This window comes from Leguminivora glycinivorella, chromosome 25 (assembly GCF_023078275.1).
Source record: "Leguminivora glycinivorella isolate SPB_JAAS2020 chromosome 25, LegGlyc_1.1, whole genome shotgun sequence".
NCBI lineage: Eukaryota > Metazoa > Arthropoda > Insecta > Lepidoptera > Tortricidae > Leguminivora > Leguminivora glycinivorella.
This window is the reverse complement of record NC_062995.1, coordinates 4,135,440-4,152,268: the sequence shown is the minus strand read 5'-3', so window position 1 is coordinate 4,152,268 and position 16,829 is coordinate 4,135,440. Positions and strand designations below refer to the sequence as shown.

At 38.1% G+C, this 16,829-nt stretch overlaps 2 protein-coding genes across 3 annotated transcripts in view; both read left to right on the top strand.

Annotated features, from left to right (window-relative positions):
* The first annotated feature begins 93 nt into the window (after positions 1–93).
* Positions 94–9,147, top strand: LOC125239507. The gene is made up of 4 exons (XM_048147120.1): positions 94–133; positions 913–1,389; positions 8,863–9,008; positions 9,127–9,147. The coding sequence occupies exons 1-4, from the start codon at positions 94–96 to the stop codon at positions 9,145–9,147; spliced, it is 684 nt and encodes a 227-aa protein (XP_048003077.1).
* The window catches only part of LOC125239381, a 58,266-nt gene continuing 50,442 nt past the window's right edge, over positions 9,006–16,829 (top strand). For both annotated transcript variants that reach the window (XM_048146947.1, XM_048146946.1), the window contains exon 1: positions 9,006–14,369. In XM_048146947.1, coding sequence (XP_048002904.1) covers positions 9,162–14,369 — 5,208 coding nt within the window. In that variant the 5' untranslated portion in view covers positions 9,006–9,161. The remainder of the gene's footprint in view (positions 14,370–16,829) is intronic.

Genomic DNA, 16,829 nt, shown 5'->3' with positions numbered 1-16,829 from the left:
ATCGCGCTCTCACTTACAACACTTGTACTCCCATACGAATAGACAGTGTACGCTAGCGTCAAGGTCATAGGGTGTTGTCAGCGTCTTAATACTATGTACGTTGGCGGAAACCAATTATATTTGCCGCCTGAAGGTAAGCGGCTGTAGTCTATGGACGCCTTCAATACCGGTATTACCTACACGCGACCCTAACTCACTGTGCCCTCGATGAGCTCTCGGCAACCTTACTCTCCGACAGAATTTCAACTCTATTAAAAGCATGCAACACCTCTTTTTAAGGTTCCGTACCAATAATATCGTATGATTTGAACGACCGATCTGGCGTAGTCGGTAATGACGCTGCCTGCTAAGCCGATGGTCTTGCGTTCAAATCCCGGTAGCTCTGCTTGGTTAGCTTGATCTTTGTAAGGTGTCCCTTCATCCTCCTTGCGTTATCTCGGCATTTGCTGCGGCTAATGGGAGCCTGGGATCCTCTGTGTCAACTAAACCCTAAGATTTGGCGTAGGCACTAGTTTTTACGAAAGCGACTGCCATCTGACCTTCCAACCTAAAGGGTAACTAGGCCTTGTTGGAATTAGTCCGGTGTCCTCACGATGTTTTCTTTCACCGAAAAGCGGCTGGCTAATATCAAATGACATTTCGTACATAAGTTCCGAAAAACTCATTGGTACGATCCGGGGTTCGACCCCCGACCTTCGGATTGAAAGTCGCACGCTCTTACCGCTAGGCCACCAGCGCTTCTGTACAAATTGAACCCTTATGGTGCGATTATGTACGTCTGTCTGTCACTTTAATAGGTATTTATTAAGAAGCGTCAATAACTCATATTCGACTCCCCTCTATGTTACGATTTATTTATACTATGTATTCATTTATTGGTAATAACTAACAATAATTATCTCTTTGTTACAGAGCCCGAGGCCCCACTTCACTTCACCCCCACCCCATCAGGCGACACATTCACCCCCATCCAGCATGCCCCCCAAAACCCTCCAAAAGACGATTTCGACGTCAACGAATATTTCGCGCGCCTCCAAGGAACCACCTACGTCAGCGCCCCCTTGAATAGTCACATCGAAACTAATATAGAGAAAGAGGATAATTTAGAAGAGATCAATCTTAATGACAAAGAAATTAATGATGAAGAAGCAACCCAGAGTATAACTGCAGATATAGCACAGAATTTTAGCCAGTTACCAACAGTGTTACCACAAGTCGCTAGTGCTGTATTCTCGTCTTTCTCTAATATGCTGATGAAGAGACCTGAGAAGGAGATAGCGGGTGTCAGCGAGATAGATAGGGGTGTGAGCGAGATGCAAACAGGTGTCGAGGTGCCGTTGGTGGGCGTTAGTGAGAGACCGCCACCGTTAAAGGAGCCGCCGACTTCTGGTGAGTTAGATTTTGAAGCAACCCCTAGAATACGTAATACCAAAGAGGATCAAGTATTATAGAGAGTTACTGTCAAAGTAAAATGTGTAATCACAGTGCATAGACTGCCATCTCTCGACACAGGCTTAAAACTTTTAAACCTCAATTTTGATAATTTGACCCATATTCTCAGCTTGATATGTGTTAAAATGTCAAATATTAATATTAGCGCCAGCGGAAGACATGCTGCGCCGACCCCAAATGAATGATGATTAATATTAGCGCCATCTAGCCGAGCGTTCCCCACAGGTGTAAGCCATCTAGGCCACCGTACCTTTTTCTATATGGTTCTGAGGTACGTTTTTTTCTTAGACTGTAGCTGTCTATACGGAGTTACATATGTCTTTGGCAATACTTATATTATATCCCTCAGCATCATGATATTCATGATCATATCAGCCCTTCATCGCTCACTGCTGAGCATAGGCCTCTCTTCTAATCAGTGGCGGCTGGTGAAAATTTATGCTAGGCAATATTGAGCAAAAAGAAACCTACCTTAACATTAGATAGTTACTTTACTAGTAATCAATTTTAGGCAAGCCGTTGGGAATCGGCTTGTATGGACCAGCCGCTGCTGCTTCTAGTACGCCACTTCTCCCGGTCCTGGCCCCGTAGCCGAATGGCATTTCTGCGACGCGAAACGCCACCGAAACGCCGCAGAAATGTAGTCTGGCTCTGTCGCGCCAATACGCAAGAGCGATAGAGATAGATAGCTACGAAAGAGATATTATCGTGAGCGTCTCTGCATTCGGCTACGCACACTGGGCTAGTCTCATCCAGTTGAGACCCGCAATTTTCCGGATGTCGTCTACCAAACGAGCCATTGGATGCCGGGCACTTGTAAGCGGCCACCATTCCATTAACATTTTAGTCCTCCTGCCACTCTGCCTAATAGCAATTTATATTCCTAATCCCTATAAATATATAAAATAAATATAAATATTTTATAGGACATTCTTACACAGATTGCCTGAGCCCCACGGTAAGCTCAAGAAGGCTTGTGTTGCAACCTTGCAGGTACTCAGACAACGATATACATAATATACAAATACTTATGTACATAGAAAACGTCCACGACTCAGGAACAAATATCTGTGCTCATCACACAAATAAATGCCCTTACCGGGATTCGAACCCGGGTCGTCACAATCATCATAAAGTATCAAAACTTTTGTCAAAAATTTACGCTCGTATGATTAATGATCACCCGTGATTTGGAACTTCATCACATTTTGTTGATCATAGATACACCTTATATCTGCACAATAATGGCTAGCAATTTATAGTATCCATACTTACTAATATTATAAATGGCAAAGTGTGTGTCTGTTTGTTTGTCCGTCTTTCACGGCAAAACAGACCAACGAATTGACGTGATTTTTTAAGTGGCATAGGCTACTTTTTGTCTATTTCTAATCCCCCGCTTCTCTAAAATGGGGGGATGGCAGTATGTATGAAGCATTCCGCAATTTTAGAATAGAATATATTTATTTGGCATACAGATACATAATAAAAACAAGTACATAATTCTTAATAACTAGTACACCAAATAGGATGCCACTCAGCGAATACTAGGGTGTGCAAACCGGTTAACCGGTTAACCGAAAAACCGGTTAACCGAGACTTTTTGGCCTTTGTTAAAAACCGGTTTTTATAGTCTCTAACCGGTTAATAACCGAAACTGTATTTATTTCTCAAAATTTGGAAAATTAGCCATAAAAAGGTTCGAAAATACGTAATTATTTAATGTTTTGTAATAATAAAGATTTATTCATTACTTTTCATTGACAACATTATTATGTGTAATGATTTTAAAACACTGATTTAAACTTTCACGATTATTACACATAATTATTTTTAAAATCGGGACTTAATCGCGTATAAATATTAAACTGACCTCCAACGTTTCAAGGACGGCGTTGTCCCCGTGGTCTCGGAGAAGATTGGCTTGAAATGACATCAACACCTTCTGACAGCCGCGCGAGTTTTTCGAACTACCCGCACTTGGTTTTGATTATCAACTTGAACTGTTTGCGCACTAGGGATGTTACTCTGTCGACATACAACCGACCATCACGAGACCACGGGGACAACGCCGTCCTCGAAACGTTGGAGGTCAGTTTAATATGTATACGCGATTAAGTCCCGATTTTAAAAATAATTATGTGTAATGATTTTATTTTAAAAATTAGTCCCGAGTCTACTCAATTATACATTTTATACAAAGTCCGGTTAGTTTATTACGACTCCGCATAGACCTAACGTCCAACCTCTTACAACGACATAAGCACAGGTATTTATTTGGTTTTCGTATGTGATAGTATGAAAGTACATCCGTTTATTACGACTCCGATTTTAACGACTAGCCGCTTTTTACGACACATTTTACACAGAATCCGTCCGTCAAGTCCGGTTGCAACGACGAGCGACAACGTTTTTAGTTTTACTAGTAAATTGAGGAAACAAAGCTACTTCCACCCGAGCACGGCCCCCTGTCTTGCCTACAACAAGTAGCAAGATGACATTGTGGCCATGTAACTTTTTGGAGTACTTTTAAAATTTTAACAATTTGTTCACCTTGAGTCTAATCTTATAAGCTAATTAGAACCCAATTTGTATTTTTCGTTTGCGTATAAACTAGCTTTACAAGTTTACAAATTATGAGCAAGCACGCATACTAAAAATGACTTTTTCTAACTAAACTAGTCACAATAAAATAAGGTATTAATACTATGATAATAATACCCTGTAAATAAACCTATTGATTGAAATGGTTTAGTAATAGAGATGTAGATATTATTTTTAATTAAAAGAAATTAAATTCGTTTTGTACGACATCGACATCCGGTTAGTATGACGTAATATCAGCTGTCCCTTGAACGTCGTTGTAACTGGAGTCTACCGTATATTTCAAACTATATTTTTTAAAAGAAAGGTAAAATGGAGATCTTGGTTTTCTTACATCAATTGCTTGTATTACTAGGGGCTCTGGGAGCTGTAGACCTTCGCCACATGCCTAGAAAACGCAAAGCTGACGTCACATTCAAACCACACAAGCCTTTTTTTGCAATTTCCGCATTTTACAAAATTTTAAAAAACTGGAGATAAATGATCTTCATCGTGCAAGTAATACCTGCTACGATATCATCAACATCAGAATTCTTAAAAGTAATGGTAATTATTGCGTATTACGGCCATTTACTAAAAATCCTCAAAACCGGTTAATAACCGGTTAACCGGTTTTGAAGGAAAAGTCTCGGTTATTAACCGGTTTTTTAAGTTAACCGGTTTTTGCAAACCCTAGCGAATACCGTGTCTAATAGACGCGGCACTGGTTTTCAGGGCACCCAGAAAACTAATAACTAGGTCTTATAACTAAACAGAACGTATGATCACTTATACAAAAACTATGTTTGGGCGTGTTAGAGAAAATGTATGTGTGTGTGTGTTAACCTACTGACAGAACATATATTTTCGAATTGAAGGCGAGCGAAGCCTCGGGCAAAAGCTAGTTTATGGCTGTATGGACGATGGTAGTATTATAATTGCAATGATTATTCCGAATTTCGTAACGCGGGTCGGTGTGGGGTCATTGTGTAACCTTCTGAGCTAATGATAGGGCTAGGTACATCGCAAAAGGTTTTATTTAGACATGTACAGATTCGGTTATTTATTTTATTAATAATCGAGCTACAAAACTTGCTCGTACAAATTAAATTTAGATATTCAAAATCCATACTAATATTATAAATGGGAAAGTGTGTTTGTTTGCTTGTCCGTCTTTCACGGCAAAACGGAGCGATGAATTGACGTGATTTTTTAAGTGGAGATAGTTGAAGGGATGGAGAGTGACATAGGCTACTTTTTGTCTCTTTTTAACGCGAGCGAAGCCGCGGGCAAAAGCTAGTAAACGTATAAAACAGAAACATAACATATACAATGTGTATAACAAAATATATATTTTGTTATACACATAATATAATTATATAACATAAATAAAGAAACGAAGAAGAATGAAATGAGAGGTTTCTTTATAGGTCTCTAGGCGGCTATACACGGTGTAACATGAGGAAACCGAAAGATTTTAACTACGCATTTCTGAGGAAAAAATAAAGATAAAATGTTATTTGACGTCAAGCAAATTTCGCCATTTAAAAAAAATGTGTAATTTTTTTGAATGTATTTTCACATAAAAAGTAAATATTCGTAAAACTAGCACGTATTTTTTTCTATAAAAATACTTTTTTGCAACGAGGCTTTAAAGCATCATAGCTGATATAATAATGTTTGTTATTAAGTAGTATATAAATAATGGTGAATAATGGTTTTGAGGTGAGGAGATTGAATGTGTCCATTGTCATGCGGTACTTTGACGTTTACTGGTGTGTATTATGAGACCGCGTTATAGTATCCATTCAATCACAGATTTATTTATTTATTTATTGATTAGGAGAACAAACAGAGTGAAATGTACATAATTTTGTATAAAAACTAACTTAAGTATATGTTAAACATGCATTTACCTCCACAGCAGTTCTCACCGAGACATACATTGATATATTGAGTTTACGTATAAAATTATACGCGTTAACTATTATGTTATATATACATACATACAATCATGCCTGTATCCCATAAAGGGGTAGGCAGAACACATGAAACTACTACAGCTTCAGTGCCACTCTTGGAAATTAAGGGGCCGAAAGAAAACGAAACTGTGACATTGCAGTGACAGGTTGCCAGCCTCTCGCCTACGGCACAATTTAACCCATATCCCATAGTCGCCTTCTACGACACCCACGGGAAGAAAGGGGGTGGTGAAATTCTTAACCCGTCACCACACAGGCCTGCCTGACAGGCCTGGTTGCCTGTGTGGTGACGGGTTATTATGTTATAGTTAAACAATTACGTTATTGTTTGGCAAGTAGCCGAATAGTAAAGTAAATCATTATGTGACCTACAGCATAATATAGGTATATAATTGTACACATGAAGAAAATAACAAAGCGCTTAGAGAATAACATTAATGACTTAAGTAAAGGTTATTGGCGAATTATCTAACTATAGTTAGTTCAAGTAATTTTGTCATTAGCAAAAGAAGAAAATTAGAACAACAAAAAAGTAACGAAAGTAGTCTGATCGTCCATTTCATTCCTCTGGGATTATTTCTGGGAAGATGTCATATTATATACCATAGATCAAGCAAATGTATCTACTTAGCGTGTAAAATGAAAGTAAAATCCACTGAGTTGTCCGTCTTTAATCGCAGCTTGCAGCTTTCGGGCGTCAATTTTTGTGTTGAAGTCAACAAAAACATTAAAAATGCCTCGTTACGTGATATTTAATTGCAACAGCACAAAAATTTTGAACACTAGGACCTGAGACATATTTTAAAATCACAGGCAAGTAGGTAACAACTTCAGTACAAAATCTGACACGCTCAAACGCCATACAAATCGATGAACTTGTTTCTTCTATCTAAATGACCATCTATCCGTCTTTCTGTGCGAGTTAATAGATCACTATTACCAGAAAACTGAATTATGTGCCTAAATTAAAACCAATACTTTGGTTGGGCAGTATCAAAAGTACAAACGTTATGTTTTTTCGGCTCAAAACTTGGAGAAGTAAATAATATGATTTTTCAGTAGGTACACATGCAGGAAAAATTATGTCTACGTGGATGAAAATACAAAATATGTACGAACAAAGACATATGTATTATATGTAACTCCGTATAGACGGATAAAGTCTAAGAAAAAAACGTACCTTAAAGCCCTAGAGAAAAAGGTACGGTGGCCTAGATGGCGTTACACCTTTGAGGAACGCTCGGCTAGATGGAGCTAATATTAAAATTTGTCAGTTTAACACATATCAAGCTAACAATATGGGCCAAATTGTCAAAACTGAGGTTCAAAAGTTTTAAGCTTTTGTCGAGAGATGGCAGTCTATGCACTGTGATTACACATTTTACTTTGACAGTAACTCTTTATAATACTCGATCCTCTTTGGTACGAGCAAGCAAGTCAAACGATCGTACGAGTAGTTCAATGGAAACGTGTCAAACTAGTCGCTATACACAAGTTGTCTTGCTAATGACATTAATGACAGCTTTACTACCGTATGAGGGACCTAGCTGTGACACCTGTGTACCTAACATACGCAGGTCTTAGTTTTGCTTACAATACGACACACTTACATGACTGACATATTTACATGGATGGCTATAACTACTTTGCTTTGTACTTAAAATCAAAATTCTTACACTTCGATGGTTATTTAAAGCAACTTATTATCACATTATTCTCCCGCTCCCAGCTGAAAGTGCCCCCACCCGCTCTCGGTTCCCTCACAGTTACCGCCTGTCAAAAACGCGAACAGTCGGCCTGTCATACAAGCATAGTACGCGTTCACCTACACGAGATTAGACTGTGCTAGGAACGCGCCTCTTTCATATATTTGATCGCCAGTGTCCGAGATGTGCTAACAGTAAAATGTATTAATTGATTATCTACCTAGAAACCGCGTGTATAATAGTTATTTGTTATACAAGGGGGCAAAGTTGTATTTTAACGCCGAGTGTGGAATTGAAAAACGAGCAAGTGAAAGGATTCTATAGTTGAACCACGAGCGAAGCGAGTGGTTTGAGAATAGAATCCTGAACTTGCGAGTTTTTTAACACACGAGAAGTAAAATACATTTGCACCCGAGTGTAACACAAAACTTTTCCCCTCAATATAGCGAGGAAACTACAACGCAAAAAATGCATTTATCACTGTTTCCAGTAGTTCCACAGGTGGTAAATCATCTTTATTACTAGATTCACCCACTTTTATAAATTTTAAAGCAGTTAATTTGACTTTATTCAAGGTCAAATTACTTTACCCACTAGTGGATAAAATGCGTTTTTACCCGCTGGTATTAAAGGACAAAACACGTGTTTCCGAGCTAGTGAGGGGAAAATTCCTTTATTTCTACCATACTGCACCGAAATGACTGGAAGAGTTGTGAAAATGTCTGCCGGCGTATTATGCTTCCAATTTTATCACTTATCAACGTGGATAAGACATCTGTCATTCTCACACTCACATACTTGCCAAAGCGTGACGAATAGATAGATAGATAGATACATTTATTGGTACTAATCATACACTGCCAAACATTGTTACAATTATGTAAAAATTAAATAAAAAATACAATCAATCAAATAAAATTCCAATAAAATGATGTCTAACTTGATGCTAATGATTGATGCTGAATTGCTGATGCTTGATTATAAAAAGATAATAATAATACTTTATCCACATAGACAAGTGATAAAATTGGAAGCATAGTACGCCGACTGGTTACAACTTTCAGTGATTCAGTCCGAGATGTGTGGAACGGCCTTTAAATAATAAAAATATCTCATAAATATGTATTTCGTTGTTTCAGGTCCTGGAAATTTCCGTCTAACGACAAAGAAGAAATACGCTCAAATACCTGGCCTGAGTTCAGGAGAATCAGCCCAAAGGCCGACTTACACACCTCCTACTTTCAACCAGCCAATATTTACCCCCCAGCCAGAGCCCCCAACAGATGTTGGTCAAACTAATGTAGATTTTAATGCTTTTAGTAATACACAAAACATTCCATTCGAACACGATAAAACTAATGTATTTGAAACAAAGCAAGAAGCAAATATAGCTATATCACAAGAATCTAACCAACATGGTATAATTCCACCGCCGCCAATGTTCTCTAATTTAGCGAAAAGAGACAGTGCACCTAATGTAGGTAAGACGATATTACCACCATCTGTCGCTAGGAGAATAGGTTCTAATAAACCTACGATAAGTCATCAAGCACCAGCTTTTGCTGCGGTTGGTAATATATTTGTACCAGCACCGATGGCAGCAGAGATTTCACCACCGAATGCTTCGCAACCATCGTTTATGGGTAATCCTACCAGTTTTCCTTCAACTTATACTTCGCAAGAAGCATCAGCTCTACCGATGTCTACCTCAGTCCCAAGTTCCGTTTTATCAACAGATATACCACCAATGGCGTCTTTAGCAAACCCTCAAGTCGATTCATCTGGAGTACCTACTTTTGCAACTGAAAACCTCCCACCGCCACCGAAAAACGCATTTGCTGCTCCTCCTGCAATCTCATCACATGCAACAGTAACTACAGTACCAGCAAACCTGCCGCCTCCACCGAAAAATGTAATTTCGCCTCTCGAGGCACATGCAACAGTACCTCCAGTACCTGGAAATGTACCACCCCCTCCAAAAACTGCAGTTCAGCCTCCACCCACCATGGATACACAAGCAACAATACATCCAGTAAATTTACCACCCCCACCGGAAAATGCATTTGATACTTCTGCAATAGTTTCACAAGCAACAGGATCATCGGTAACAGAAAATATACCAACACCACCGAAAACCTCTTTTGGAAGTCCACCCACTGCAGAATCAGAATCTTCAATAACATCAGGTGCTCAATCTGTATTAGCGCCACCGCAATTTTATACCCCAGGAGGTCAACAACAATCTATAATTCCACCGCCAATGACTGGTCCAACTATACCACCGCCCACAAATATTCCTCTATTTCCAAACACGGCAGCATCATCGTCATCTATGTCAACACAGATGACTACTTCCAATTTACAAAATCAATCTACCTCAGGACTTGCTTCAAACGCAGCACCTCCAACTGCACCACAGATATTTAATCCTAATCAGCATGTATCTTTACTGTCGAGAGATATAACAAACGATCAATTGCAACAAATACTGGGGGCAACCCCTGTAGCAGAGCCACTTAAAATTCCAGAACCACCGAAGGCTTCAGGTAATACTAATTTCAGGATGACGAAGAAAAGGCCACAATACTACTCAGGGCCTATTGAAGGTGTCGGTGCTATTAGTAACAATGTAAAACCTACGTTGACGCCGGTAGCTACTACTGATTTTCAAGGTGCTGTCTTTACACCAGCACCAGCATCTAACACAGGGCAGGCAGAATTGTTTACTCCTGAGACTGTTACTGTAAATGCATCAACTCAATCAGCTATTTTGCCCCCAGGAAATAATGACAATCGACAACAATTTTACAACTTTACACCTGTTGATATCAACCAACCATCTAACACCAGTTATCCAGCAACCGGATCTAGTTATGATTATAACACTACGTTTGACTTATCTCGACAAGAGCCAGATGCTTATGAACCTCCGAAGCAAGAATCCGCATTTGGAATAATAGGCTCTCTAAAATCTAAATTGTCGTCAATAGATATAAACAAGCTGCAGAATAGCGTGACGACTTTCTTTGATCCTGGATATAATGCGGCAAAAACGGAGACAATTGAAAATACTCAACCTAACTACGGTCAGAATCAAGGTTTAGAAATATTCGTACCCAGTCCGGACACGCAAGTGCAACCTTATAATTATGACGTCCATCAAAATAATTTTACTTACGGACAAGGATCTATACCTAACGCTAGTGACTATTACAACCAACAAGCACATAATGTTTATTCTACTTCTAGCTATTATTCGCAACCAAATTACGGCACAGAACGTTATAGCCAGACCAATTTGTCTGTTCAGCAAGGTTATAGTCAACATCCCAATAATCCGATAACAGTTGGAAACACCGAAACCTCACAAGGAGTGAATGTATGGGGCTCTTATGACCCCACTACTGCCGGTTATAAAAAGGATTACACAGTCGATCATAATAATGTCACCCTTGCACCAGCACCTGCGGTGGCAGCTGAATCTTCGCAAAAAGCTAATTTATGGGGTACATATAACCAAACGAGTACAGGATTTGACCAACACAGTATAAGTGAAAGTACTTTAAATCAATCATCTACCGTTGAAACGAATGCTACACCTAGTGTAAAGAGTACATATGATCCAACTGGTTTTGGGTCTAATGAAGATAATACAGCAAATAAAAATAACCTTACTCTTGGGCAAACGTCTAGCGTATATACTGATACTACACAGAGTACGTATGATCCTATAGCAATATCAGCAACAACAGCCTTTTGTGCTGGAGCTAAAATGGATAGTGTAACAGATAATAATAGCGCTACTCGTGAACAAACATCTAGTGCTCACACAAGTTTTGGAGAAACAGCAAATTTGCAAGGCACTTTTGATTCTTTGAGTACCACTTATGATAAGGAAACTGTAGCACAAGTTAGTAATATTAATGAAGAAATAAAATTTACTGTTGGCAACCAATCTGCACAAGAAGTAAATATATGGAGTAGTTTTGACCCTGCGAATACTGGTTATGGTAAAGAAAATGTAATAGACCATGATACAAGTTCTGGTGGTGTTAGTTCATTCTTCCAAGGTCTTGAAAGTGGTATTCCGAAAATGTTCGAAATGCCAAGTGCAGAAAATGTAACAGAAGCTATAGAAAATCTGCACCTAAAAGATGACGGAAAAACAAATCTTGAAAATGTGGCTTTAGGACAACAAAACACGTCGCCAAATAAATTGTCTCAACCAATTTTCTCTGGTATAAATGACACTCCTAATATCAATGAAAATATCGATTTCAAGAAAAGTGGTGCTATGAATTACGCAGATATGTTCCAAAACGCAGATGTTCCTGAATTACCCAGTGCGTTTGATGCGCCATTACAGACCCCTTTTTTGGAGATACCGGACGGTGTTAGTGAAGGATGTGTTTCCTGGAATTCTAATGAAGAACAAGTGGACGAGCAGTCAATTGCTGAACGTCTCATGACCTTAGACAACGAAGACTGTGACGATGACAATTTGTGCGCGGAGCAAAACGAGCAACCTGACAATCTAGATATTTGTGAAACGTGTAGAGAAGTAAACCAACCTGTACACGAGGATGATGACTTAACTCACCAAATGATTAAAAATATAACTGCCCCCATACAGTTGTCAAACCCGGTTGAAGTACCTTTGAGGGAAACTGATGTAAATCGAAATGTTCCAGATGAATTTGATACACTCAACCAATGCGCAGAAATATCGCTCATTGCTGATGAAACTATAGAAACGTTGCAAATACATTCAGCTGCAGAATTGCTAAATGAAAATGAAAGCTCTAACATTGAAACAAGTTACGGTTGGCGTGTCGAAGCTCCTTTGCCGCCGGGCGAAGACCTTTTGGACCATGATTATACTTTTAAAACAAATCCCAATGCTATAGGTTCATTTGTTAACAACAATTTATTCTTTGACAAGTCATCTGACTACGGTGATATAAAAACTGAATTAAATGTGCCTGAAAAGGATGCTCCTATATTGTTTCAAAGTCAAATGAGTATCCCTAGTGCTCCGCCGGCTGAAGATTCAGATGACGCTAAATCAGATGAAACGGGCGTGCTAGATGTCCAGTCGATTGAACAAGATGCAAGTAAAGATTTCCCGGTGTTTGAAGAATTCGTTATTGAACCGTCTGAGGTTGATGATGACAATATTGACGTTAAAAGTAAAACCGACGAAGTAAAAGACACTTTTACAAATAGGGTCGACAGATTTAAGAAACTTGAGGGAAATGATGATGCTACAGATGATTTCGCCAATATGACAATTTCCAATACGATTATGCCTTCGTATTTTGATACAGGTAACTATGCCGTTGAGACGCATATAAGAAAATCACTAACTTCACCGACAATTGCAAGGATACCACCAGGTTTTGAAGATCATTATGAGTTGATACCGAAGGGTCGAAATCAACACGAAATTGTAAAAGTACCTGAAACATCGACACAAACAAGGAATACTACAACGGTTAGTGATGCCCACACAAAATCTGAGACTTCGACGTCTACAGTATTTTCCAATATTACTCCTTTTATAAATGAACCTAACAACAAACCAGAACCACAGTTGGAATCAAATTTGCCTGATTTTACTAGTGCTTTTGGCACAAATACCGATGCAAGTGTAACTGGTGCTGAGAAAAGTATAGAACCTACAAAGGAACGTACCTCTGTTAATCCTCAAGTTAATATTGGAGATAAAATGCAGGAGAATAAACCAGTGCCATTACCAGACCCTATAAATTTCTTCGGATCGTCAACACAAGAACCTGAAGCGACAGATGGCGTGAACAGACTGGCGAGTTATTTTGCGGCACCAGCAAAAACTAATAATACGAAGTCTTTTTTTGAGTTAAGCCAAGGACAAGACCATTATAGACAAAACGAAGAAAAAAAGGGAAGCAAACCTTTTTTTGAATTAAGTCAAAGTCAAGACCATTATAAAGAAAATATTCCAAACATTCCACACGACAGATACATAGCTAATTTAAATCTTATGAATGATTTAACTTCTATTCAAAACATGGAGCCTAACAAAGAGCAAATAGTTAGAACTGTCAACTATTTCTCAGTAGAATATAACGGTATTCTTAATTTTAACAATGGTGACCCTAGTATTAACGTAAAAGATAATATAAATAAAGAACCAACCGACCAACCAGATACAAAAACAAAAATAAACGTAGAAAAAGAGGATAGTATTGATAAATGTAACATAAATAAAGAACTAACCGACCAACCGGGTATAAAAACAGAAACCGAAGTAGAAATAGAAGAAACTATTGATAAATGTAACATAAATAAACAACCCACCGACCAACCGGATATAAAAACAGAAACCGATGTAAAAATAGAGGAAACTATTGAAGAAACTTTAACAGAAATTGTAAATAAATGTAAATATTGTAAAAATTTAAAAGCGGGTCCCGTTTTGAGTATTGACGGAGTAGATTTAAACGCAGGTCAGGTTAGATTTAAACAAGCTATGGACAGCGGAAGTCCTAAGAAGGAAGAAGTTAATATGGAGACGAGAACAGAAAAAGAACAAACAGTTAATGTCAAGATGGAAGATTTAGCATCAGATGGAGATAATAGCGAAGGAGTTGCTATGATGACTGAGGTATTTACTATTCTGTATTTTTATTGGTTAGTTATGTTTAAATCCTTTAAATTTGGCTGTTCTGTAAAGATCCTTCTACGAAATCCAAGATAGATGCCGTAAAAAGTCTGAAACGGAGTAATATTTTCACAGTCAAATGGTACACTAACATTTGTCACTTTTGAACCTGTGCAGAATTGTCTTGGCTTGAATCGACTTTACCATTTTACTATCTTAGTGTAGGCGCACCTCGGACACTGGCGATCAAATATATGAAAGAGGCGCGTTCCTAGCACACAGTCTAAGCTCGTGTACGTGAACGCGTACCATGCTTGTATGACTGAGATATGACAGGTCGACTGTTCGCGTTTTTGACAGGCGGTAACTGTGAGGTAACCGAGAGGGGGTGGGCGGCACTTGCAGCGGGGAGCGGGAGTGGTACGATAGTACTCTTTATTATACTGTGGTTTTACTATCTTAGGGTAAGGCCTGAGTGGAAGCCCATATTGGCCGGTGCGTGCGTACATTTTAAACAATTGAAGCTCATGCAAGTGTCCTGAGTCGACGCTACATAGGGTAGACGCACGCTCCCCGCCCCGCTGTACGCCCCGCCGAACGCTCCGCTGCGAGCGTCCACTCAGGCTTTATACTTAAACTTTCAGTGCTTTTGTACCAATTCACAACATTAACCCTTAAATGCATGAATTATTCTTTTAACGAGATATTAATATATGTGATAGACAATGGTTTTCTGACTCTGGGAAAAATAATAAAAAAAATATTTAAGATCGATTTTTATACTAAATCAGTGTTAGAAGTTAAATAGGCCAAATATTATTTATATAAATATATCGTAATTGATAAGTTTTATTTAAAAGAAATGACTACTATTAAAAAGGTACACTATTTGTGGAACCCCTATGATAAAATATTTAAACATAAAATAATTACTAACTCTGAAAAAATCTGCCCAAATAATTTACTAAAAATCGCCGTCATCCAGTTTTTTCACACTTTTCCGCCATTTTATCTTAATCCTTAATTAAATGCATGATTTTTTTTATTTTTGGTTGGAAATAATGTTTTTATTTAGTTATTTAGATGCAGGATCTAGGAAAAATATATATAAACGTCCACCTTATATTTTGGCTAGTTTATTTAAAAATATATGCATTGTAGCCAAATGGCAACAATATGCATTAAAGGGTTAATTAGATCTAAATGTAATCTTTTTTAGTCACTTTTTAGTTTTTATTTGGTTTATATATGTCCTTATAAAGTCGGCAGCGCTTCTAATAAATTTAAAAGGTCATTACCTAAAATAGTACCCTATAATCGATATGTATGCGATGTGGGAAGTAATTGAAACGGCTAGTTACCTTTACGACTTTTATTACAATCCTATATATGGGTGGATACAGCTCTTATATACTAATATCATAGACTAATGATACATAGAGAGTATACATGTAATAAGGCATAATACTTACACTACAGTATGTATGTATGTATAAGGTTTATTGTACATAAAGGAAACAAAAGAGACACAGTTACAGAGTCAGTAATATACAATGTAGGCGGACTTATCGATATTGTACTTGACTTGGGCCATTTTTAGGGTTCCGTAGTCAACTAGGAACCCTTATAGTTTCGTCATGTCTGTCCGTCCGTCCGTCCGTCCGCGGATAATCTCAGTGACCATTAGCACTAGAAAGCTGAAATTTGGTACCAATATGTATATCAATCACGCCGACAAAGTGGTTAAATAAAAAGTGGAAAAAAATGTTTTGTTAGGGTACCCCCCCTACATGTAATGTGGGGACTGATTTTTTTTTTTCATTCCAACCCCAACGTGTGATATATTATTGGATAGGTATTTAAAAATGAATAAGGGTTTACTAAAATCGTTTTTTGATAATATGAATATTTTCAGAAATAATCGCTCCTAAAGGAAAAAAAAGTGTCCCCCCCCTCTAACTTTTAAAACCATATGTTTAAAAAATATGAAAAAAAATCACAAAAGTAGAACTTTATAAAGACTTTCTAGGAAAATTGTTTTGAAGTTGATAGGTTCAGTAGTTTAACAGAACAGAACCCTACACTGAGCGTGGCCCGACACGCTCTTGACCGGTTTTTTTTCAGAGTTGTCCACCCCACTTTTTTTTGTAACGTGGGTTTTTTTATGCGATTCATACTCAGAATCGCGAGGTCTTTCGATCCTGATAGAAGAAAAAAAATGTCCCAAGATTTCCATACATTTTTCAAACCTTCCATTCCGTTACCGCCATACAAAATGTATGAAAAAATGGTAACGGAATGGGAAAAAACCTTGGAACACTTTTTTCTCCTATTAGGACTGAAAGAGCTCTCGATTCTGAGTAGAATACACATAAATATTTCCAAATCTTTAAACCACTAAACGTTATTGCTCAAAAATTTAAGTGTTTAAAACGGTGTCCTGCCGTTTCGCCAAAAAACGTT